We start from the raw sequence: 27,098 nt of genomic DNA, 5'->3' as shown, positions 1-27,098 counted from the left end.
AATTTTTTTTACTTCAATTTTTGACTTTATTTTGTTTTCCTTGCATAATTCTTATAAAAATTGGATTTGAATGCAAATGAATGACTATGTTTACTCCAAACACATGAAGCAAAATATAATAAAACTTAAAAATTTCATATATTGTATAATTCGGAAAAAATGGAGGTTGAAAAAAATTTTGCAGGGGGGTTCTATTCAAGTGAGCGGTAGTGTATGTATGTAGCCAATATATAAATGTGTTCTTTTTATGATTGTAAAAAATTTAGTTAGTTTAATAACGTCAAAATAATTAGAAGACAAATTTTCTAACTTAACAGATTTACAAGGTATACAAAACGCAAAAAGGAATTTCAAAAATGTTTCATTTATTTAATGAAACTCTTTCATTTATCTAATGAAACTCTTTCATTTATTTAATGACACTGTTTCATTCATTTTTAAAGCAAACCAAACCCATCGAATATATACATTTTTCGCCATTTTTTTAAAAAGATGTTTGGGTACAAGTGTGTTTAGCCCATTCTATTTAGTTTGAATTCAAAACATACATATTTCAGTGCCGTACCTCCCGATTTTCGGTATTTTGCAGGTTTTAGCTACATTATCTCACCGAAATGGCTGTGTACATGAATGTACGCTGTTTTTATTTTTAAGTGCTATTCTCTTTGCGCGCAGTGTAAGCGCTATCTTGTTGAACGCACTGTAGCATAGCGGTATGCTTTTAGTACATACACACATACCAACAAGCAAGCTAGAACCTAATTTGTATGTTTTTGTCATTTCTGTTTCTGCATTTCCAAAACCATTGGAATGCAAAACAGGTTTTATGTGACGATGCAAATCAGAAGAAAGTCATTCGAAGTTTTCTGATCAAACCGAAACCAACGTACAACCCCCCGTCGTGATCGAAGTGTGTTCAAACTAAAAAAGCTATAAGTAAAAAAGTTTTAAGTAAAAAGTTAAATTCATATTAAATATTGTACAGTGAAAAGTTAATAATTGAATTAGAAATATTTGTACAAAAATACTTACCTGTAATTACCCAATACTCACCTGTGAATAAACACCAAATCATTTACATTGAAATTACATAAAAAGAACAAAAAAGCATAAAAATTTTATATTGTAAATTTACCTATCATACTTACCTGTGTACATAAACCTTCATACTTACCAGTGTAAACGCTTTAAACACATAAACCTTCTACTTACCTGTGAATTTATACCTAAATACTTACCTTTTTAAAACATATGAAAAACGATACCTACAGAAAAAGAAAATAAAATACTTACCTTGAAAAAGTGTTATACTTACCTATGTAAACCATTTGTACATACAAAACCTAAACTGAATTGTAAATAAAGAGTTGAAATTGAATTTGAAAATAAGCAAACAAAATATTTTGTCTATTGGTAACAAGTACAAAAAGGTAAAGTGCTAAACATTTGGTCCATATCGAGCCAGATAGTGAAGTTAAGAAATCTTAACAATTACAACAAAAATAAAATTTGGAAAAAAAAAGAAGTTTGTGAACAGTGAAAGAAAAAATCCTACAACAACAAAAACACACAGTGGAACAGTGAAATTGCAAAGTAGAAAAATCTTAAAACAACAACAACAAAACAGAGAATAATTTTTGGAAAAAAAGAATAAATAATTTGAAAAAAAACCACTAACATTTTACAAATACAGTGAAAATTGCAACACAGTGGAACATATCAGTGGAAGACATACAGTGGAACCTAAAACAAAAGAACAAACAAAAAAGTTTAAAAATAGATTTTTTCAAATTAAACATTAAATTTTCAACAATATACACACAAACTACCAAGTGATTAAACAAAAAAATATTTTACAAGAAAAAAAAAATTAAAATTAAATTTGTTTTAAAAAATACTAAACAAAAAAGTTTACATACAAAAACACAAATATCAAAAAAACCAATTACACTGAAATCAAAGTGAACTATTTCCAACAAAAAGAAAACTAAAGTTTGTAAAAAATAACAAAGACAATTTCTACACCACAAACCAATATCTACACAAACAAAACAATAAAATCTAAACGTGAATTCCGTGACGCGTAACAAAACAACAACAAACAATCAGTTGGAGAGTTGGCGCAGAGGAAAAGGCGGACGGACGGACAAGAGGTTAAACCCCCACCCATACTTACCTAGACCCTATAACCAAGCATAGCAAAGTGAGTACAAATAAGTTTTTTGATTTGGAGCGTGGCATCAAAAAAGGAACACAGGGTACGGCGAATTTTGACTCCCGACACTGTCCCTTTATACGATAACTCGCTATTACATCACAACTTGACACCTTTGGATGCAAAGACCCAAGTTTTTTACATAACCTTAGAAAAGAGGACTGAAGTTGACCCAGCGAACGTGGGAACACACACATACGTCCACACATACACACACAAACACATACAACCTAGTGAAATTTGGGATTTTGTATCAAAAATTTTTCAATTTATCCACATAAATTTCTAAAAAAGGTAGCTTTTTGTGTAAATTTGGTTAGATCATTTTGTGGAAATCTAACAATTTACAAATACATGCACAGTTCAAGCATAACATAGTGGAATTTTTGGAAATTTCTCTCAATTTTGGAAATTTTCTCATGCATTTTTAAATACAAGAAGAAAAAGAGAAATTTTGTGGAAAAATTGGAAAGTTTAGTGAGAGACTTGTGGAAAGTCGACCTTCTCGCTCATACATATTTGTCCGTCCGTGAAATAATTTGGAAATCTTGCTCACTGACCCGCCATAATTTTTTGGAAAGTCAACATACATTTGGAAACTATATCATTTTTGGAAGCTGATATTTGTTTTCACGCTTCTTGACACAACACAACAAACATTTTATTGGAAAATAACCTAAAATTTACAAACTCATCGTGGAAAAAGCACATATTTATCAAATAATTTATACATAAGCGCCATATTGATTTCCCAATACATCAATTTTGGGAAATTGGAAAAAAAAAACATTTTGCGCCTTTTACGTACATAAGCATAAGCGTTTGGTGGACAAGCGCCCAAAAATTTGAGGTTAACTAACCTAAACATTCGACACTTTAAACTTTTTCTTATCTGATGAAAATTTATATAACTTTTGATACTCATACATTTTTACAGCATATTTGAAATTTTTTGGATGAAAATTTTTTATTTAGACACAAAATATTTTCGTCTTTTTTGCAAATAAGCAATATTTTGTTGAAAAAATTTTTGATTTTAAATTAATTAATTTTTAATTTTAAACCATTTTGAAACAACAATACAACATTCTAAAGCATTTTTCGCTAACAATTTGGATTTTTTGGACCCAAAATAATTCACCTTTGAAATTGTTTGCTGGGATTTTGCTCTGGCTTGACTCGTTTCTTTACTAAGACATTTTTATTTCCACCCAAAACCAATTATTATTGGAAAAAACAAAAAATTTTCGTCTGTGTTTAAAGCGAAATCATTCTCTCAACAATTTATTTACAAAAGCGTCATTAGAATAGTTGTTGATTTAGACAATTATTCAAAAAACAACTGCGTACAAAAAATCATTTCACTTTTTCTGATAAAATTTGCTGTTTAACTAGGGTTTTATTACAGCCTTGTTATTTCTGCAATTTGCTGTTCTTTGGGACTTTGTTAATTTTCTGGATAACCCAACACACATTTTTCTTCGACTTATTTTTGGAAATTTTTTTTTCGGATTTTGATTGAAATTTTTCGACCTTTCAAAACTTTTTCTTGCGTTCTTTGAATGAAAATATTTGGCATCAAATAATTTTAATTCTCTGTACTCACATTGGAGAAAACATTTATCGTACTCCACAAAACATTTACTCTACTCTACAAAATATCCAGTTGTCGTGAATTTATTTGGGAATTAACATCAAAATTTTGCTAAGACAAAATTTTCTGATTCTGTTTTTTACCCAATAACAAAAAGGTTTGACCCTTTGATTGGACTACTTTGTCATTTCTTGCGACTCAGCAAATTTGTTCTAAAGTCAGATCTAATTTACAAAGAAAGATGGCCAAACTTAATCGTGAAAAATTTGTTAACTGTCTTAATGATTTAAAAGATTATGCAGCGATTTTAAGTATAGCAAACACAGAAGATGATCTTCATAGATTAGAGGCATCAAGAGTTCAGCTAGATTCGGTTTATGACAAAGTAAAAAGAGCGTATGAAGAATGCAGGGATCATGTCCCAGGGGAAGGTGAAAAGGAAATTGACAAAAATAAGCTAAGAACTCATTATCTAGAAGCTATTGACATTTACAAAAATGCTGTAGGAGCGATTAATGGGCAAATTCAGTTAGTTAAGCAGAAAGAAGCAGAAGAAAAAGTTAAAAGAGAATCTCAAATGACGCAAAAACTCAATACTGAAGTAGAATTTACACCTGTTTCAAGACTTCCACCATGTGACACAGACACATTCAGTGGAGGTTACAGCGAGTGGCCTACGTTCCGAGACCTCTTTACAGCGATATATATTAAAAATTCAAAACTAAGTAAAGTTGAAAAACTCTTCCATTTGACCCAGAAAACAACAGGAGAAGCTAGAGAGATAGTCAGTCATGTCCCACTTACAAACGATGGCTTTGAGTTAGCGTGGAAGAATCTCACTGAGCGATATGAAAACAGAAGGATGCAGGTCAACGAGCAAATCAAAATTCTTTTCAATTTACCCCATATAGCGTTTGATTCAAGTAACACAATTCAAAAACTTCAACGTACCATTAATAGTTGTATTCAGACTCTTGAGACTCTAGAAGTTGATGTAAAGGGTTGGGATCCTATCCTTATTTATCTTTGCTCCTCAAAACTACCTCGATCTTTTCTAGAGGAATTTGAAAACTCTTTGCACGACAGCAAAACTTTGCCCACCTGGGAGCAGGTAAACAAATATTTGACCCATAAATTCAAGACATTAGAATCTGTAGGAAATATTAAGCCTACAAGTACAAAATACACTCAACAAAAAACTGATTTTAGTAAAAAATCAAAATTTGCAAACAGTTTCCATACTAATACTTGGCCAAATTCACAAAATAAGGGGAGTTCGGTGAATAAACAAACTTCGAATCAACAACAAAAGACTCAAAATACGCAAAATTGTCCACTTTGCAAAGCAAATCATTTTATTAGAGATTGTTCTCAGTTCCTAGGAAAGTCAGTAAATGATAGAATTCATTTAGTCAAGATCTCACACCTTTGTTACAATTGTCTTTCGTCTAATCACGGCGTCAAAGAATGTAAAAGTCGGTTTGGTTGTCGTACTTGCAATATGAGACACCATTCCATGTTACATAAGGGAACAGACACCCAACAACAAACCCCGAATTACAACTTAGCAAGAGATGAAGTGCGCCCTAGTACTAGTGCTTCAGCTCTCACAACCACAATACAGTCCACAGAACCACAAAACGTTACAACCTTGACTCTACAAGAGCATAGAGTTTTCGAACATAACCCTAGTGCAACTTTGCTTTTCACTGCTATAGTACAGGTCGAAAATAGAGGACAATCATATGATGCCAGAGCAATTATTGACCCTGGATCACAATCTACCTTTATCTCTGAAAAACTTCGAAACAAATTAAAATTGCCTACCAAGAAAAACCTTGTTCATGTTACAGGACTTAGCCAAATCGTCTCAGAAACTTCTACAAAATCTTGTCTTTTCACTTTGCGTTCTCGTTTAGACCCTAGCTTTGAATTAGATGTATGGGCACCAGTTTTGAAGACCCTTCCGTCTAATTTGCCTTCACAAAATATTGAAAAGAGTAAACTTACAGATATTATTGGTCTTAACTTAGCAGACCCGAAATTCCACATAAGTCAACCTGTCGATCTTCTCATAGGAATGGATATAGGACCCTTAATCTTCGAAATAGGGACTCCCATAAAATCTTTTGGCTCATTCTTAGCGCAAAAAACAGTATTCGGTTGGATAGTAGGCGGTCCAATACCCGAAACCACTAGAAATCCACATAACATTTCTTTGTTTAACACCACTTCAATCGAAAAGATTATTACACGTTTTTGGGAGGTGGAAGAGCCCCCAAAAAGAGTTTTGAGGTCAGAAGAAGACTCATTCTGCGAACAAAACTACCTAGAAACAACAAAACGAAATAAAGATGGGAGATATATTGTTACCCTACCTTTTAAAAATTGTGAGGAGCTCGGAAATTCTCGTAATATAGCCCTCGCACAGTTCTATAGAATGGAGAAAAAACTTTCAAAGACTCCAGAAATCAAAGACTCATATGACAAAGCGATATTAGAATACTTAGAGCTGGGACATATGAGAAAACTTTCACGGGAGGAAATATATCAGACCCCAAATTACTATCTGCCGCACCATGCGGTGATTAAACCAGATCGATTGACTACTAAACTTAGGGTAGTATTCAATGCGTCAAGCCCCACGTCAAATAGAAGAAGCCTCAACGATAATCTTTTCGCTGGACCCATACTTCAGCAAGATCTTGTTTTGCAAATATTAAAATGGAGGTTCTTCAAATATGTTTACAATGCCGATGTTACACAAATGTATCGTCAGATTCTCTTGGATAGAAATCACACTCGTTATCAACGAATTCTTTTTAGGAAATCTCTTTTTGACCCAGTGGAAGATTATGAGCTTTTGACAGTCACTTTCGGAGTGAACTGCGCTCCTTTTTTAGCACTTCGTACTCTCATGAAATTAGCAGAAGACATAAAAGATATCTACCCTAGAGCTGCTTCAGTTATTTTACAAAACTTATATGTTGATGACGTCCTAGCGGGAGGTCATTCCATACAAGAAGCGTTAGACTCTCGCAAAGAATTAATTTCTGCCTTTGATTCTGCAGGTTTTCAACTTAGAAAATGGACTTCAAATGAGCCCAAAATAATTAAAGACTTGCCAAGTGATCACCTTTTGCCTCTCAATTGGCTAGATCTGTCTGAAAATGATTCTACCAAGACCCTAGGTATCAGATGGAATATTTCGGGGGATAGTTTTTCGGTCCCATCGCCTTCTATAGAAAACAAGATTAACTATACAAAACGGGAAGTTCTATCTACGATTGCCAAATTGTTTGACCCATGTGGTTGGTTAGCTCCAGTAATAGTAGTAGCCAAATTAATCATGCAACAAATTTGGTTAGACAAAATAGACTGGGATGACGCTCTCAAACCCATGACACTATTAAATTGGCAAAACTTTGTTAAAAATACTTTCTCAATTGACACTATCACTATTCCAAGATGGATTAAGTACACACCAACTAATCAAATTGAGATTCATGGATTCTGCGACGCGTCAGAGAGCGCGTATGGCGCGGCCCTCTACATTCGGGTAGAAAATACCAATAAAAGTGTTGACACATTTCTCCTAGCAGCAAAAACCAGGGTCGCACCGATTAAAAAGATTTCCTTGCCACGACTTGAGCTTTGCGGAGCTGTACTTCTCTCTAAATTGGCCTCTACAATAATATCAAATCTTCAGATATCGAATATTGAATCTTATTATTGGACAGACTCCACAATCGTTTTAGCTTGGCTTAAAAAACCACCGTGCCATTGGAGTACCTTTGTAGGTAACAGAATTTCAGAAATTATTGAAAATGTTGGTAATGATCGATGGCGTCATGTTGACTCTGAGGCGAATCCCGCTGATGTAGCAAGTCGCGGATGTTCACCGATCGATTTGAAAACACATAATCTATGGTGGCATGGACCCCAGTGGTTAAAATACCAAAAATCTAGTTGGCCCTCAAATAATATTCCGTTAGATACGAACTTAGAAGAGAAATCAGCTAAGGTTCTCACCCTTACAACCATTACTGGTGATGCCAGACAAGAACTTTTAAAGAAGGACCCTTTGGTAAATTTCTCAAAGTTAAACAGAGCATATCGAGCATATGCATGTGCTATGCGATACTATAAAAGACACTTACGAGCTTGTCCCGATTACTCCCTTGAAGAGATTCAACAGGCTAAACGTCTAGTTATCATGGTAACCCAAAAATATTATTTTGAAAACGAGTACAAGTTATTGCAAAGAAAATCTAAACTTCCATCGAGTAGCGGTCTTGTTTCTTTAAATCCGTATCTTGACTCAAATGGCCTTATTAGAGCAAATGGTCGCCTTGTTCAATCACCTGCCTTAACAGAAAATGAAAGGCATCCCATCTTGTTACCATATATGTCCAAGTTATCGCAACTCCTAGTAGAATTTACACACCAAATAACTATGCATGGTGGAAATCAGCTCATGACTCGAGTCCTACGTTCAGAGTTCTGGATATTCAAACTGAAAGTTCTAGTGAAAAAGACCATTCATAACTGCAAAATTTGCACATTGTATAAGAAACACAGTCAAAATCAAATCATGGCTTCTCTTCCGCCGGAGAGGACTTCTCTAACACGACCCTTTTTCAATACTGGTGTTGACTTTGCCGGCCCTTTCAATATCAAAAACTTTACTGGTAGAGCGTGTTTAATAACGAAGGGTTACGTATGCGTTTTTATTTGTTTCGCCACCAAGGCAATCCACCTAGAAGTAACTAGCGATCTGTCGACGCAATCATTCTTAGCTGCCTTCACTCGATTTATAGGTCGTAGAGGTTGTCCGGCGTGTGTATACTCCGATAACGGCACCAATTTTGTCGGTGCCTCCGAATTACTCAAAAAAGATAGAGCAGAATTTATGAAAAATCTCAGTTCACAAGCTATTACCCAAAATTCTCATCAAAACTTAGAGTGGAAGTTTATACCTCCTGGCGCTCCCCACATGGGTGGATTGTGGGAGGCCGGCGTTAAGTCCTTTAAGACACATTTACGTAAAAGCTTTCCAAATCTTAATTTTACTTTCGAAGAATTCACTACAATATTAATTCGTATTGAGGCTTGTCTGAATTCAAGACCCTTGAGTCCAGCCAGTGACGACCCTAACGACATAGCTCCCTTGACACCAGCTCATTTTCTCATTGGGGCACCGATGTTAGAGCCGGCAGAACCGGATATTTCCGATTCCGACCTTTCATATGTTAATCGCTGGAAGCGACTTAAAATAATTTCACAACATTTTTGCCATAGATGGAAAAATGAATACTTAACTGAACTTCATAGAAGACACAAATGGAGATACCAGAAAGACAATTTAAAGGAAGGCGATCTTGTGGTCGTAAAAGATGATCGCGTGTCGCCAACTGAGTGGAAATTGGGGCGAATCGTTAAGACATATAAGGGGGTAGACGATAACATTCGTGTTGTAGACATCAAAACATCGCTTGGCATCTCTAGTCGACCCATAACCAAAGTTGTCAAGCTATTTACCGACTGACTAGTCGGACCCCCTTTTCTTAAAAAACTTGGTACTCCTCTCTCTCTTTTAATTACAGATATGGCTGCCTACCTCCCACACAATAATTGGGACGAAGAAGAGGAGGAAAGACCCCCAAACAGGCGACAACAACAAAATCGCCCACCACAACCAGAGCAACCTCAACAACAGCCAATCCAACAACAACATCAACCACGTCAACAACATCAGCGTCAGCATCAACAACAGCAGCTTCAGCATCAACAACAGCCACAACCAGAACAGCCACCAAGACGACAACAAACAAGAAGCCGATCGAGTCAGCGAGAGGAAAGAAGAGATCGGCCGAGTTTCTGGCAATATGCCTGCGGGCTCTGCCAGGATGATCACGCAATCGTGACATGCCCCAGGTTTAGAGAGCAGTCTGCTTTTCAGAGGTACGAAACCGTTGAACGGAGAGGGTACTGTCGGAACTGTTTGGCCCGTAGTCATCTGGCACCGGACTGCACCAGTTTGACGAGCTGCAGAAGGTGCGACCATCGACACCACACCTTATTACATGGGGCCCCACAGTTAGATAACACCTTACAACCAGCTCCCATTGTGGTGCCTTCATTCTCTTGGGATTTGGTGTTCGTCCCCACAGCCCTTGTGCGTGTCTCAGCCGACAGTGTAGATACTTGGAAGACTGTACGAGCACTCATTTGTCAGTCGGCCACGATGTCCAGAATGGCCTATTCAACGTTCCAAAGGCTTGGTCTCAGATCGATAATATATCAGAGTCGCCGATTTGCTACATTCAAGATTATGGCCAGGAACATAAACGGCACGTGGGCTTTAAAAGTAAACGCCCTTATTACCGATGAATTGCCACGCAGACCCTATTCCGACCCTTTGTTAGAAGACCCTACAGGCTACTTTGCGCCGCAAGCTCTCGCTGACCCCGATCCTCGCAGCAACATTCCCATTGATTTAGAGTTGGGAGCCGATACATTCTCTGCGATTCACCAGGAGGGCTGTACACCGGCTGGCATTGGAGATGTGAAGGCGTTCAACACAAAATTAGGCTATGTATTTTCAGGCCCAATTAAAAATATGCCTACTAATTAAACTCTTTTATTCACAGATATCACGGCGGGGGAGGCATGTACATGAATGTACGCTGTTTTTATTTTTAAGTGCTATTCTCTTTGCGCGCAGTGTAAGCGCTATCTTGTTGAACGCACTGTAGCATAGCGGTATGCTTTTAGTACATACACACATACCAACAAGCAAGCTAGAACCTAATTTGTATGTTTTTGTCATTTCTGTTTCTGCATTTCCAAAACCATTGGAATGCAAAACAGGTTTTATGTGACGATGCAAATCAGAAGAAAGTCATTCGAAGTTTTCTGATCAAACCGAAACCAACGTACAACCCCCCGTCGTGATCGAAGTGTGTTCAAACTAAAAAAGCTATAAGTAAAAAAGTTTTAAGTAAAAAGTTAAATTCATATTAAATATTGTACAGTGAAAAGTTAATAATTGAATTAGAAATATTTGTACAAAAATACTTACCTGTAATTACCCAATACTCACCTGTGAATAAACACCAAATCATTTACATTGAAATTGCATAAAAAGAACAAAAAAGCATAAAAATTTTATATTGTAAATTTACCTATCATACTTACCTGTGTACATAAACCTTCATACTTACCAGTGTAAACGCTTTAAACACATAAACCTTCTACTTACCTGTGAATTTATACCTAAATACTTACCTTTTTAAAACATATGAAAAACGATACCTACAGAAAAAGAAAATAAAATACTTACCTTGAAAAAGTGTTATACTTACCTATGTAAACCATTTGTACATACAAAACCTAAACTGAATTGTAAATAAAGAGTTGAAATTGAATTTGAAAATAAGCAAACAAAATATTTTGTCTATTGGTAACAAGTACAAAAAGGTAAAGTGCTAAACAGGCTGTAATTAGACTTTTAAGACCTCGACACATTAGAAGCATGTCATTCTTGCTTAAGTCATATCTGATAAAAGACTAAAGACCAAGTTCGACCTAATTTGAAATACATGTATTTTGTTTTTGTATTTTTGAACGCACACGCAACACGCAGATTTATAGGTTTCGCCCCCAGATATGACTAACAGCTATACCTTAATTACGTCGCATGTCGCGACGTACAAAAATTATTCACCTATCTACCACAACAACGCTCTCTGAGCGTCCGTATTACCCGAATACATTGAGTCCAAAATCACATTTAAAACACAAAATCCGCGACCAAAACATATTTAAATGTTTTCATTCGTAAAATAAATAATTTTCCTTTGCAATGAATTGTATTTCAGTAGCGCGATTCTCTAACTCATTTTTTGAGTTACCGACAATTGTCGGTAAAATTAAAATGTTTATAATTTCGGTAATTACCGATGTTTTTCGGTAAGTTAGCGACCAATAAAAATAAGTCGTAAAGTTCTACCGATAGCAAGAGTGTTGTCAACTTTTATTTGAACTCTCATTCAGATTTTTGCGTTTGAATTTTACCGATTTGTGTCGGTAACTCAAAAAATGTGTTAGAAAATCGCACTACAGGTTTTGTTGGGCCCCAGTTGTTCAAGAAATAGCAATTATATACTTTGACATTATGTAACTAGTTACTCATTGATCCTAGTTACTTTACACCCAAAAATGGCACACAAAATAGCCTATAGCCTGATTTTGTCACTGGAAATGGGCTTCACTGCTTACCACGTCAATTCACTAGTTACTGGTAATGGGGAGTGTAATATATTGGCTATTTTATAGACTACCGATGGATAGTGTGATCAACAATGTTTCTCTCTCGTAATCTCTTTTCAAAATTATTATTTTTATTTTTGAAAACAAAATAGAAAAAATGTTAATTTATTTTTTTTTTTGAATTTATAAAAGACGTATTTTGATGCGTTGATGTGCAAAAATTTGTTGTTAAGTGAAGATACTGCAAACGTGAAGAACAGAAGAATATTTGGTAAGTATCGATATTTTTGGGACAATAGATTTTTTTATTATCTCACTACATTTTGTACATTTTATTTCAGGTACTTCTGGATTATCTGAAGGACACTTGAGATGAACATTCCCAGGACCAAATATACAGTTCTAGTTCATGGATTCACACACAAGTTTCAATAACAAGAATCAAAAGATTAACATAAAATTGTCCTTCGTGATATATGTATGTATATACACGTCATGTAATTAAATAAAGCGTGGTTAGCGCAAATACAGATTAACTGTTATAATTATATTTTTTTATAAACTGATATAATATCCGTTACACGTTAAGCATTTACCCATTTAGCTCATGGTAGAATAAGAAAAGGTGGCAGCAATACACAGCTGACTGAACTTGGTTGTAACGTTAGTGTCAAATTTCATATGACATTTTATACATTTATTTCTATTTCGATGTACATTAGGGGCATATATTTTTTGAGAAAAAAAAATATATCATTCGGAAAAAACCATTTCTCAGAAAGACTTCTTCATATCAATAATATGTAACCTCCTCCAAGTTCGAACGATAAGCCGCGCAGTAAATCCCCGCTTGTAGAGGCGTTACAACGTTTGTTAATATGTGAGGTATTTTGTTAAAATTTAAAAAATAAAGCCCTAATAAACTTGTGCTTCTTTGATTTCTAAAACAAAACATTGAAACAGCTTCTCCTTCTTCTATGAATTTCCAGCGACCCCAAACTTTTCTGCAAGAATTCTACTTTCTGCGAGAATTTATGCATCTAGTGGAATGATGTGGAAACATAAAAATTGAAAATGTAACGAATTTTCATTCATGTTTTCCAAAATATTCAACCAAATGTGAAAAATTATTAGTTTTTTAAATTCCAATAATTTATAGACATTTCCATGTTTTGTTTACAAATACAACTGGCAGTAACGTTACAAACAAAAACAAATTCCTTTGTGGTTTTTGTTCGAGTTTTATTTGTTGTAGTATTAACTTTACCTTGTATTTGTTCTACCATGCATTTAGCTGATCAAAACATACTAGTGATTTTGGCTATCATTTCTAACTGTCGATTTAACTGGTTACTGGTAATGCAATGAAGGGACAATTGAGTTTCCCAAGACTATCCAATTACCTGGTTACTGGTAATGCAATGAAGGGACAATTGACTTTCCAAGACTATCGAATTGCCTGGTTACTGGTAATGCAGTGAGGGGGCAATAGACCCCTTCCTATGACATCCCCATGTTAAATTCACCAGTCTATAACATTGCGAGTAGATTGGGCTGTAACTAGGGGTGTTTACCAGTAGCCAGCAAAATTGCTAGTTATTCCCTAGTTACCCGAACAACTGGGGCTTTTGTTTTCAAAATAAAAAACAAACACATATGTATGTACATACATACAAAACATATTTTACGTTCTGTCAAAGTTGAATTTGTTCAATTTAACTGCTAAACCTAAATAACGACGGGACGTACACAAATATTTCACCAACCTACCAAAACAACGCTCTCTGAGCGTCCGTATTACTCAAATACGTTGAGTCCAAAATCACATTTAAAACACATAATCAGGGGTGCCAAGTTGGTGGTTTTCCCGCTACTTGTGGTGATTTTTGACGTACAAAAACCACTGTTTAAGCAGGAATGTCAACTGTTTTAAGGTAAAAACCGGTACAGACCTATGGTGCGTATGTGGCTGTAGCGATTTTTACCTCGGAACAGTTGGCATCCCTGCAGATAATCCGCGACCGAAACTTACTTAAATGTTTTCATTCGTAAAACAAATAATTTTCCTTGGCAATGAATTGTATTTCATGTTCTGTTGGGCTTTTGTTTTTAAAATACAAAACACACACACACATACAAACAACAACGTTCTGTCAAAGTTAAACTTTTTCAACTTACAAAAAGTATACGCTCGACGTATTTCGGTAGTTCTCATAAAAATACATGTGTTCTACTTTTTCACCACACACGCCCTGGGTATACGTCCATATATAGGTATGGGCCTGAAATAAAAAACGCTCGACGTATTTCGGTAATATTCTTTGGGAATACGGACATATTTAGGCATGTCTGTTAAGCAAGAATGCCATGCTTCTTATGTGTCGAGGCCTTATGTCTTCTTTCGGGCTACTAAACTTTCCCCAGATATTTGTCAGTATAGGTCCACTTTGATATAGCCACCATAGAACGGCACCTCCCAAGATTTTAACCACATTTCAAGATTTTAACCACATTTTTTCAACGAAATGGCTGAAATGTCATATTTAGTTTTTTTGGAGCTTCAATACTTTCCCACAAAAATTTGCAAGTCCATAGGTTTTGAAATGGGCTCAATAGAACGGTGCCTCCCGATTTTAATATTTTGAAGGTTTTAGACTTATTATTACAATGAGGTGTCTGAAAATCTGTACATAATTAGTCTCCTTTGTGGATATAACACTTTCCTTACTTGGCGTTTACACAAGACAGACTGTCTGCAAATACAACTCTGATTTACTAATACATACAAACATTTGGCTAGTTGCCTCGGCACTGTCTGGTAATTTTCGTAGACAGTAAACATGGACATTTTTGAATAAATGAAAACAAAACTATTTCAAATAACAAAAGCGACAACAGGACGGGGATGAAACAAAACAAAAACAGAATATGTAAACGGAAAACAAAAAGAAATCGTCGATTTTCATTCATAATTTTACAACCGTTTTTACAGTTGTCTGGACGCCTACGTCACACAGGCAAGTTTTGGGTTTTTGACAATCAATACATGTACTTAAGTGTCCTATTATGTGTAAACGCAAGGTTAATTAGGCGTTTACACCAGACAGTTTGTCTTCAAATACAACTCTGATTTACTAACACATACATACATTTGTCGGCTGTCTTCCAGCTGTTCATAATTTTTTCACAGACAGTCTGGTTAACAATTTTTTGACATTTTTGTTAAAAAGAAGTGATATGATAATTGAAATGTGTTGAAAACAAGAGAATATGAACAAAAACAGAATACTTGAACCGAAAACAAAAAGAAATCGACGATTTTCATTCATAATTTTACAACTGTTTTTGCAGTTGTCTGGACGCCTACGTCACACAGGCGAGTTTTGGGTTTTTGACAATCAATACATGTACTCAACTGTCATGTCACTTGTAAACGCAGGGTATGAAAATTTTCATTATAGGTTCAGGTTTTAATATAGCTTCCATAGAACAGTACCTCCTAATTTTCAGTATTTTAAAGGTTTTAGATTTGAAGGGTTTATCTCACTAAATGGTCTGAAATTTGGTATTTAGTCTTCTTTGGAACTACAAAACTTTCTCCAAGAAATTTGTCAGTACAGAAATGTACCTCCGATTTTCAGTATTTGTGAAATAATGTGGCTATTATTTCGGATTCTCAATGACTAGAAAAGCTCCACTAAGAACATGATCAATATAGGTTAATATTTTGGTATAATCCCAATATGAATGTACCTCCAGATTTTACGTATTTTGAAGATGGACGATGTGTGTAGTTCAAATGAAATAACTGTATCATAGTATTTCGGATTCGGATTCGGAATGGGTAGAAAACATCGATGTCTCATTGGTATTAAACTTTGTTTTATACTTACTTCAATACAACTCGTGGTGGAGCGTATAAAAAGTTAGGACTGGCCGAATTTAACGGCGTTCTTACTTGTTACATATTACTTATGTTTTTGGCGGTTTTACTTACACTTGCATTTGGTAACTGGTTACAAAATTGTGGGCAAATAAGAATAATTGTTTATACCTCTTATAAATTATATTATAATTTTATTTACAATTATTATTAGTTGTATAAATCTATATCTATATACATACAATACATTGGAATATAATTAAAATTTTAAAGAAACTAATTCGCTATTATGATTTACAATGATAAGATGAAAATCACATTTATTTCTTATGAAAATAGTAAGAAAATAGTAATGTTTGTATTTATATCTATTAAGTACTTTTCTCGTGAGATTCCTCTACCAAATAATGTTGCCTATGTGAAGGTTGATTTTTTGGGTAAAATGCAGGATAAGGCACTTGCAACTGCAATAAAGAAAGAAATGCCATAGAATCAAAAATTCCCCAAAAAACAAACTAACTTACATATCAATACAGCTCCAACCATTATAAATGGTGGTACACAACCAATTTCCACCAGAACGGGAAACATTAAATTACCCGATAAGGCACCCAAACGGCCAAACATCATAGCAATGGCCACGATCATGGTTCTGAAATAAATTTCCTTCAATTAACATTGCTCTTTAAAGATTTTCGATTCGATTTACCTTAACGTAGTGGGAAATATAGCCACAACCATGCCCAGTAGCGAAGAAGTTGATATACTGCATACAGTTATAAACAAAGACGATAAAATTAATGTGGTTAAGCCGCTATTGGACCAAAACAAACTGAAACCCAAAACACCGGATATTAAGAGACCATAGGCTGTAAGAAAAGACAGGGAGAAAAGTAAATAAATTAAGTTGAGCGGATTATCTGGCTGAGGTACTTACTTAATAAACGTTTGGGTCCAAGGGCACGTACTATTAGTCCGGCAAAGCAATAACCTACCAAACCCACAATGGATACAATTATGTTGTTCAAATATGTGTCGACGGAAACGTCTTTACTCTGAAATAAAAAAGAACAGAATTAAGGAATCAGAACGATAAATATATGTAGATCATATCTTCAAGATATAATTTCAGGAGGAAAGTTTTAAATTATCTCTATTAAGAGCGGTTGATTAAGGACAAGATCTCACATGCGAGCGAAGTAAACCATTGAAAATACCGAAAATCGGGTGGTACCGTTCTATGGGGGCTATATGAAGACGTGGACTTATACTGACGAATTTCAGTTGGAAAGTTTCATATCCCCAACGAAGACTAAATATCAATTTTTAGCCATTTCGGTGAGATGTTGAGGGCACAACCTTCAAAATACCGAAAATCGGAAGATACCGTTCTATGAGGACTATATGAAGAGGTGGACCCATACCGACAAATTTCAGGTGGAAAGTTTTATATCTCCGAACGAAGACTAAATATCAAAATTCAGCCATTTCAGTGGTATATTGAGGCTAAAACCTTCCAAATACCGAAAATCGGGAGGTACCTTTCTATGGGGGCTGTATGAAGACCGACAAATTTCAAGTGGAAAGTTTTATACCCACAACGGAAACTAAATAGCAAATTTCAGCCATTTCGGGTGGATATTGAGGCCACAACCTTCAAAATACCGAAAATCGGGAGGTACCGTTCTATGGGGGCTATATGAAGACGTTGATATATACCGTCAAATTTGAGATGGAAAGCTTTATACCCACAACGAAGACTTAATAACAAATTCCAGCCATTTCAGTGGTATATTGAAGCTAAAACCTTCAAAATACCGAAAATCGGGAGGTACAGTTCTATGGGGTCTATATGAAGGCATTGACTTATACCGACAAATATAAGGTGGAAAGTTTTTTTGTACCCCCACCGAAGACTTAATACCAAATTTCAGCCATTTCGAGTGGATATTGAGGCTAAGACCTTCAAAAGACCGAAATTTGGGAGATGTTCTATGGGGGCCATATGAAGACGTGGACCTGTAGCCACAATTTTCAGGTCAAAAGTTGTATACTCCCAACGAAGACTGAATACCAAAGTTCAGCCATTTCGATGGGATATTGAGGCCACAACCTTCAAAATACCAAAAATCGGGAGGTGCCGTTCTATGGGGGCTTTATGCAGATATTGACCTATACCGTCAAATTTCACGTGGACTAAATACCAAACGAGGACTAAATACTAAATACGAGGACTAAATACCAAATTTCAGCCCGAAAATAGGGAGGTACCGTTCTATGGAGGCTATATGAAGATGTGGACTGACAAATTTCAGCTTGAAAGTTTTATGCCCTAAAGAAGACCAAATTTCAGCCATTTCGCTGGGATAACAAGGCTAGAACTTTCAAATAACGAAAATCGGGAGGTACCGTTCTGTGGGGGCTATATGAAGACGTTGACCTATACCAACAAATTTCAGGTGAAGACGAAATACCATTTCTCTTAAGTCAGACCATCTCCCCATAATTGTCTCCATCAGCAGGTCGCCCGATTTTTGTCACCTCTGAACGGTGCACTTTCATCAATCATATGAAAGCTAATTGGCCTAGTTTCAGAGAGTTACTAATCACCGCTTCAGAGATTTGACCAACCCTTCTGGTGTTCGGGTAGCAGAAAGGACGTTCCGAGACATCACCGCTGCTGTAGCCGCTCGCCATATACCTGCTGGTCGAATACCCGATGTGAGATTAAACGTCCCAGTAGAGGCGACGGGATTATCAGCAGAGCGTGATGAACTTCATCGTGCCAACCTCAGTGACCCCAGAGTCAGAGAGATGACACTGGAAGTTAACAGGTTGGTCGGTGAGCATAAGCGGAAGAAGTAGCTAATCATCATCAAGAGTTGGATTTGAAATATAAGACATTGGATCCGAAATAAGTGAATTGTGGGCAACAGTTAAGTCACTCTCGAACTCTGGAAAGAAGGAAGATAGGACCTCAGTCACGTTTGGCGACGTTACGCTGACTGATCTGAAGAGGTGCGCAAGTTATTTTAACAAGATCAGAAGTAGGAACAAGTTTCTCAAGTCGCTGGCCTGTAGCACTCGGGGAGCTGATAAAGAAACCTTGTTGACCGTTTACAACGCTATTCGGTGCCTGCCCTAGGGACTGCAACAGAGTACCTTCTCATGACACCATGAGAAGACGAATATTTTACCGGTACATTAAAACAACAACAAGATCCTTGCCACGATCTAGTGGACATGCTTCCCCAGGCACGTCAGGAGAAATTTTCATGATCTTAATATAGAGAGGCCCAAAGCAATGTGAATTGACGTATTCGGAGACCATTCTCCTTCCATCGCAGCAGAAGAACGTCAGCTACCAAGGCAAATATGAGTGATTTTAGCCCAGGAAGATGCAGTCGCCTCAATTAATATTGGGCCAGAATTGATGACACGATGCCCAACAAATGCACTGCATGTGAATTGGGACCACACGACACGCGGCATTTGTTTAGCTACCCAGCTAACCCTACTCACCTGTCTCCTGATTCTTTATGGAGGCACCCAGTCCGGGTTTAATCTGCCTACCATTAAGGTTTGGATGGGTGGAATTAATGAAGTCAGAAATTAGCATTGAAGGATCGACTGTATCGAACAATGGCGCAATATTCCATTGGAGATATAACCTCCTGTAAAACTGTTGTTGTGCTATATGCTTCCCTAAAACCTTGTTGCAACTGATCTTTCGGGGATAGGGGCAACATGGATTCTGCAGGTGAAAGAAGAGAAATCGGGCGGTTAGATTTGGCAGGATTTATCCGGCATAACCAATTGCGTAATTGATAACTCTATCCTAGGACTGTTGCACCGAACTTCTTTAATATGAGCATTGAGGTGCCATCAGGACCAAGAACTTTGGATGATTTAGATTTTGAGATAACTGTCTTAACTTCATTGGATGTGAAGAAGATGGGTTGCATATCTCCTTTGAGATTCTTGCATCTCCGCATAACAGCTCGCTTGGCATTCTTCTGTGATAACTCGACGTTATCGAAGACGATGGCACGGAGATCTTTATTTACTTGAGCTGTTGTACCAATCTGGATAACCTGCATGGATAATTTGGTCTCATAAAAGAAATTCTGCCGGCCGGAATGAAACAGTTAGCCGCTTTGAGAACCGTTTCCCTAAATATTTTCGCACACTTTCTGGCGCATGAGGGTAGGGGCAAAGGGCTCAGGATGAAATCTATAGATTGTGTGAAGCCATTCCTGTTTCTTATGTTACAATTCATGAAGATTCGTTTGTCGGAGTTGCTAGGTTTCCCTACAATGAACAGGATTGGAATATGGTCTGAATTTAATGCGACCTTTGTTTGCAATCGATGTAATAGGAAAGAGCGATGGACTGACGATGAAAATTCCTGGAAAGCTCGAACACTTAGCAGTAATTCTTGAAGAGAAGTCCTTGTTGATGGAGGTGAAATCGCATTCATCTATCTGGTTAGAAAGCACGCACACCACGTGAGTCGGTTGGATGTTGGTAATACCAAGAACTATTTTGTTATTTTCGAGCAGCAGGTGGAATAGGCTTTGGGTATAACTGTTCCAAATGCTGTTAATGGGCGGTATGTAGAAGTTGATGATTTCAATTTCAGCATTGGGATGAGGAGGAGAGTTTAGAGATGTCAGAGTATATCTGACGTCCCGTTGGATGATAAATTCGAGTATGATGTAGCGGGAGGTCCGGTGATTACATTTGTAACCAGTAAGCCGATAAAAGACCATTCGACCAACAATCCAGACTTTTGTTCATTACTTACCGCCGTACATTCTCCAGTGTATGTGGCAATGGCTGTTGCAGTCTTATTGACACTGTAGTCCAAGATGACACAAAGATTAGCCGATTCATCGGTGTCGGCAAATTCGTGTTCAAATTCGGCAATTGAGGCAAATAATTGGGGTAGCCATAAGCGAATCGTATTCAAACTGGAGGAAAAAATTAATGAATTCTAATTATAGGTATCTTATCTATGCATTTAGGCCCTACTTACCCCAATAAAATGCAGAATTGCATTAGATAAACATGCAAGGACCTAGAGAGCAATGGCTTTTGAAACATGGGCCGGGCTTGTTGCCATCCCTCACGCAGACTCTGTGACATTGAGCGTTGAGGACGTTTTGATTTTTGGGGTGCAGCAGATTCTGAGTCGGCCGTTTGTAATTTATTTTCAATGGTGAATATGGCATGATTGATATGTGTGTCCCGTGTGGGAACTTCTTCGATGAGGTGTTTAATCTGAAAAGGATATTTTGATATTTCAATGTATTCGCTTTACTTCTGGTCCTACTTACCGGATATGAAGTTTTTGGTTTCCTGGTATTAAAGGCGTAAATTTTCTGAAAAGCCCTTAAAGCCTCCATATTGCGTCCCTGAGACATTAAAAATTTAGGACTCTCGGGTAAAATTATGAGTATCAGACCGCTCAACAAACTGGGTAGGGCACACACAAATAAAAATATTTGCCAGGTGTGAACTGAAAGCAAGGATATTTCAAAAATGGCTATTCGAAATTGTATACCCAACTTACCATTGAAGTCATCGATCGTAAATTCCCAATCTCTGGGCAATACCAGCCATGCCAAAATCGGTAATAATAAGGTACCAAACGATTGCACCATACCCAATATCATTAATACTCGAGGACGATGTTTGGAACCATGTAGTTCAGTCAGATATGTAAACAATACTGCGCCGGGTCCATTGACTCTATGGAAAAATAAAAATTATATAGAAAAAACACATCTCTGGATATATCATAAGGTCCGGAACTTACATTAAACCTCCGAAAAATTTAAATGTTACCAACATTACGAAATTTTGACTCAGTGAACTGCATACGACACACACCGCATCCGCCAAATAGCCAACCACAAGTATTTTCTTTCTACCCTGAGTATCGGCCAAGTAGCCCCAAACAATGGCCGAGGCAATCATACCTGCATAGGTGGCTGCATTTAACATTCCCTTATTGAACAGTGTCAACCTGAGATCACATTCTGCAATGGGTAGAATGTAAGCCATGGTTGTGGTTGAAAAAACATTTGCCAGCGTTGCGGGAATGGCCACGAACAGCAGCAGTAGATTGAATAAGCCGAATCCTGCCTCATCTACGGCTTTTTCAAAGTCGGCAGGTTCAGTGGAAAGTTCTGGAAGAGAGAGAGAGGAAAGAGAAAAATAAATTATAAAAATAAAATCTTTTAGGAACCATTCGAATTAAAAGAGTGGATTTTTAAGAAATGTGTTTAATATTGGTAAAAAAGGGTGGATCTCCTTGTGGTGCGATTTGACGATCTGTCCCTGGCCAGTCTGACAAAAACAAAGGGCAGGAAGGGCAAGAATCGCCGAGGACCGGGGGTTAAACACCCACGAGCGACACAGTAGGGGGAGTCGAAACCATTACCGACTCCCAATAAAACAGTTTGTTGGGGGGCCTGTGATTCATGTCATCCAAATAAACCTCCTCAATAAAAGTAATATAAATTTTGGCTTAATTCAGGACCAGGCTAAACCATATAAAAATAAAATTTGTATACGTTAATACGTCGACTCGGCCGAGATTCTGTATTATATGCCACAAAAACGCATGCTATCTTTTCTCTCCAAAATTGTCAACGTTGGGCGCCGCTGTACTCACCCAAGGAATGGAAACATACGACTTGCAAACTGATAACTCTTAAATATATGTATAACAAGTAAGAGTAAAGCGTTAAGTTCGGCCGGACCGAACTTTTTATACCCTCCACCACGAGTTTTATTGAAGTAAAATGGAACAATTGGGTGCCACCGAGGTGCAATGGTATGCACACCCGCCTTGCACGCTGAAGGTCGTGGGTTCGATTCCCCGGCCAGTCAACATCAAAATTATCAACGGTGGCAAAATACCCCTCAGTAATGTTGGCGACATTTCCTGAGTATTTCAGCCATGTAAAACTTCTCTACAAAGTGGTGTCTTAAGACACGCCGTTCGGACTCGGCGATAAACAGTAGGTCCCATATCATTGAGCTAATATGAATCGGGGTGCACTCATTGATCTGAGAGATGTCTCCCTTGTCCCGTATGGGATGTTTGTGGAACAATTAAATTTAATGGAAAATCGGGAGGTACCGTTCTATGGGGGCTATATGAAATTTCAGGTGGAAAGTTTGGTACCACCAAGGTGGTCTTTGTACCAAATTTCAGCCATTTCGGAGGGATATTGAGACCACAACCTTCAAAATAGCGAAAATCGGGATGTACCGTTCTATGGGGGCTATATGCGTACAAATTTCACTTGGAAAGTTTTATACCCCCAACGAAGACTAAATACCAAATTTCAGCTCTTTTGGTGAGATATTGAGGCCAGACAGACCTATAGTTTGAAATGTCATGGTGACTAGGAAGCAACCCCATTATGTACTCAAATCTCTATTTGGAAATCGTATCGGATGTTACGTTAAGTCATTTGCAGTTTTTGTAGTTATTAGACTGACTGATCGATAATAGTTTTGTGGTGCATTGAACTTAATTTGTAACGTCAGAGGTGGGAGGTGTGTAACTATTTTGATTAAAATTACTTTAAGCTTTCAAACAATTTTTTTATTTACCTTTTAATACGAATAATTCACAATAACAATGAATTAGACCGACTGGGCGCAGTCAGTTTGCCTCATTACATTACCTTATAATTTCATCATGCTTTTCATCGGTTACGTGGTGAGAATTAATAACTGTGTTAATGCATAAATACAAAATACAGCCGGTGGTTTTATAGGCGGAAGGCCATAATTCCGTTGAAAAAGATCCCCTCATAAATTATGTCACATAACTGTCGTCAATAAACGTGAAGCTTGGAAGTTTATCAGACTTTCAGCTTCAAGATGAGAGACATTCTGTTATAGTCACCCAATTATGTTTCATATTTAAAGTTAATTAATGTTGTACATACTCAAAACACCACGCGGATACGGTAAGAAAAAGCTGATAAAAATCTTGAATAAACAAGTAAGAAAGGTGTTATGTTCGGCCAGGCCGAACTATCTGTAATTTGACATTAAAGCAGTGTTAATCACCACTCGCGACCCGTGTCTGTGTGAACACACACAATCTCAATTGTGGCGAGTTCCAACGATACTCTCATCACCGATCGTCTTCTTTGTTTTAGCAAGTCGAAGGTCACACTAGAGTGGTTTCATTGAAACTTTTAGGGATTCTTAAACCGAGTTCCCCACTACAGCAACTTCATGATTTTACTCTAGTATGGACATCGACCTAGGAACCCTGGATTTCATGAAATTGTTTCAATGAAACCATCTAGTGTGACCAAGGACCAATGAATTAACGCACACTATGTTTATCTAGAGAGGGATAGATAATCTTGTGTGTGTGCCCAACACAAACGCAGCGACTGAATTTGTTGTTGCTGGTGAACACTGCATTAAAGGTTCGAAATTAACGACTTTTTACTTGTTGTCTCCTGTAAGAATATTTGGCAAAACTTCAGCACCTCCGGAAATTGCAGCGTACATGCGATATGTTGATTGAAATCCATTCTGTTATCGACCCACTCGATTATAGAAGCTTCGTTCCCGTACTTTTTAATAGTAAAACTCGTAAAAGAGAGAACTGCAAAAAATTTGTTCTCACACACAAGTTTTTTGAAATAGTTCGGGAACGGAAAAATGGAAAATACGTCAAAAAAAAGTGGAACAAATGTCAAAGTCGGCGTATCAGCCAATCAGACGCCGGCAACCATGTTACTATTTTTTTACTCGCCCAAACAAAGACATAAATACAACAAGATAAGACATTTTTTTTGCTATCATTCTTCAGTGAATGGCTTTTGAATTTAACATAATGTTATATCACGATATGGTGATATAACATTTTTTTCTTTTATACATTTTTACGTATTTAACCGAATTTACCGATCCAATTGACATAGAATTATTCTTGAATAGATCCTTGAATTCATAAATTTCGTTTCTGATACCATTACATGAAATGTTCCTCCTTGGTTGCGATTTTGAATTAACTGCAATCTGTTAAGGGTAATGTTTCTACACAAAGTTTCGTAAACATTTTTTTGTTGCATGCATTTTGTCAGGTCTTTATTACTTTATGTCTTTGCCCAAATTTGTCGTGTATAAAGTTTTTAAAGAGAGCGTCATTCAGCGTCATTTTTGTTTAAAGAGAAGTGAACATTTTACAACTTTTTTGTGAACGGGAACGCTTTTTCGAGTAAAATGTGTAAAAGTCGTAAAAATTGTAAAAACTTTTTAGTTCTGGAACATAGCTAGAGTTTACACGAAAAGAAAGATAAGACGGTGGATAGAACTTTTAATAAACAATATAATTTGAAATGTCATGGTTATAGAGAAAGCACCCGCTAGCATAGTGAACTTGTGTGCTCAAATCTCTATTTTGAAATCTTATCGAATGTTAAAGTGTCATTTGTATTTCTTGTAGTTATCATATTGACCGGTAATGTTTTTGTGCGTGCAAAATGTGCACTGCAAATACAGTAAACATTTTAATGTCAGAGATGGGAGGTATGAATGTTAATTATAAAATAAAAAATTACCAAGATTATGCTGGATGAAAAGGAATAAATATGCTAAAGCTTTCTTTAGTGCGAACTTTAATGCCATACACACTTACGCTTTTTGTCGTATTACACTATGCAACACTGAAAATGCAAACAACTTCTAATATGGATTTTTTGAAAGAACATATTTAGACTACAAAAACCCTAGTTGGGTTTTGTCCTGTCAGATCCAGTTCGGATTTTATGGCCTCATCTAAACCGGGCTAAATCGGCACTTTTTTGCATTTATCAGGCCTTTATCTCAGAAACGAATAGGAATTTGGCCTTGCTGTCTTTAGCAATATTGTAGCCCTAAACTAGTAGAACTTATCTTTTGAAAAAAAAAACACATACGAAAAACTCCATTTAGGGCATCAAAATCTATAAAATATAGAAAATTTTACATAATTGCTGAAATTCTGGTCAGTATAGGCTAAACTATTGGGAGTTGAACCAAGTAACCTTTTGAAAAAATCTTCCAAATAAAGTTCTCAACAATTCTTTAGAACATTTTGAAACTCTAAAATGCTTACTTCATGTTGTTTCAGCGGTATTTTGCATGATATCTTTTACAACACGTATTTCAAACACAGTTCACACCAATAGTTTATTCTCGCATTTCGGATTTCACTACATTATTGACATTTTTATTAAATCGTCGTTGAAAAATGTACTGAAATCAACGGAATAGAGGCATTTTACAACAATGACATGTTCTGAATATTTCCAAAAGAAAATATTCAGAAAAAATAACGGTTTTGGAGATACGGTGCGAAATTTATAAAAATTGTGGTATTTTTGCATATATTTTGAAATTTGAGGCAATAAATGTAGTTTTTCGAGTTCATTATTTCTCCTAATATTGTATTCTTGTCCTTATCTACAAATTTGCTTCAGAGGTCAGAAGAAGATTCGCATTGGTTTCAGAGATATAGCCCCGAATTTCTTTAAAAACTCAATATTTAACCATGTTTAGATGAGGCCATAAAATCCGAGCTGGATCTGACACAACAAAACCCAACTAGGGTTTCTTGTCGTTTGGGTCTGTACTTTCAAAAAATCCTCAGTTCGAATTGTTTGCACAAGATCACCTTGAAAATGTTGCCCAGTGTTAACCTTCTTTATGGGGATTTATTTGACTTATGCGCAATGAAATTGACATTTGAAATCAAATGGATTTATTAAATCCCCTTGTATGTAAACATGCTATTACTGACACAAGTCCACTTAGAAAGGGAAGGACAAACCTCCCATGAAAAACTAAGGAGAAGAAGGTCGTACCGTGGTACTTGAAATTATATCCTACCTGCCTTCAGTTTCAAGAGCAGAGACCTAATGTTATAACCACCAAATCGTGTTTAATTCGGCAGGTTATAATATTTAAAGTTGATTTACTTCGCACATATTCAAAACCCCATTAGCATTCTGTGATAAGAAAAAGGTATCATATCATTGAGATAAAAATCAAATCGAACTGCACTCTTCCATAAAAATTATTTTGCCACAGGCTATTCGTGGAAA

General features: G+C 36.5%; 3 protein-coding genes across 3 annotated transcripts in view; 2 read left to right on the top strand and 1 right to left on the bottom strand.

The window, feature by feature from the left end:
• The window catches only part of DCAF12 (DDB1 and CUL4 associated factor 12-like protein), a 398,057-nt gene that overhangs the window by 219,778 nt on the left and 151,181 nt on the right, over positions 1 to 27,098 (top strand). The window lies entirely within an intron of this gene.
• LOC141404056 (uncharacterized) lies at positions 887 to 11,147 on the top strand. The gene is made up of 2 exons (XM_073987306.1): positions 887 to 2,203; positions 9,416 to 11,147. Exon 2 carries the CDS (start codon positions 9,418 to 9,420, stop codon positions 10,444 to 10,446), a length of 1,029 nt encoding a protein of 342 aa, XP_073843407.1. The 5' UTR covers positions 887 to 2,203; positions 9,416 to 9,417; the 3' UTR covers positions 10,447 to 11,147.
• The window catches only part of LOC141404037 (uncharacterized), a 113,973-nt gene continuing 103,011 nt past the window's right edge, over positions 16,137 to 27,098 (bottom strand). The window contains exons 2-10 of the mRNA XM_073987274.1: positions 21,788 to 22,160; positions 21,542 to 21,720; positions 21,306 to 21,487; positions 21,005 to 21,249; positions 20,774 to 20,939; positions 16,904 to 17,021; positions 16,676 to 16,835; positions 16,491 to 16,618; positions 16,137 to 16,430 (exon numbers count right to left, since the gene is read on the bottom strand). Of these exons, the coding sequence (XP_073843375.1) occupies positions 16,381 to 16,430; positions 16,491 to 16,618; positions 16,676 to 16,835; positions 16,904 to 17,021; positions 20,774 to 20,939; positions 21,005 to 21,249; positions 21,306 to 21,487; positions 21,542 to 21,720; positions 21,788 to 22,160 (1,601 nt within the window). The 3' untranslated portion in view covers positions 16,137 to 16,380. The remainder of the gene's footprint in view (positions 16,431 to 16,490; positions 16,619 to 16,675; positions 16,836 to 16,903; positions 17,022 to 20,773; positions 20,940 to 21,004; positions 21,250 to 21,305; positions 21,488 to 21,541; positions 21,721 to 21,787; positions 22,161 to 27,098) is intronic.

This window comes from Musca autumnalis, unplaced genomic scaffold (genome assembly GCF_047663935.1).
Source record: "Musca autumnalis isolate F117 unplaced genomic scaffold, ASM4766393v1 scaffold_1, whole genome shotgun sequence".
In the NCBI taxonomy this organism is placed as follows: domain Eukaryota; kingdom Metazoa; phylum Arthropoda; class Insecta; order Diptera; family Muscidae; genus Musca; species Musca autumnalis.
Note: the sequence above shows the minus strand (reverse complement) of the source record. Positions and strands in the feature narration are given on the sequence as shown.

What these genes read in the sequence shown, in the direction of transcription:
- LOC141404056 (XM_073987306.1), top strand. Translation starts at nt 9,418, where the DNA reads ATGGCTGCCTACCTCCCACACAATAATTGGGACGAAGAAGAGGAGGAA.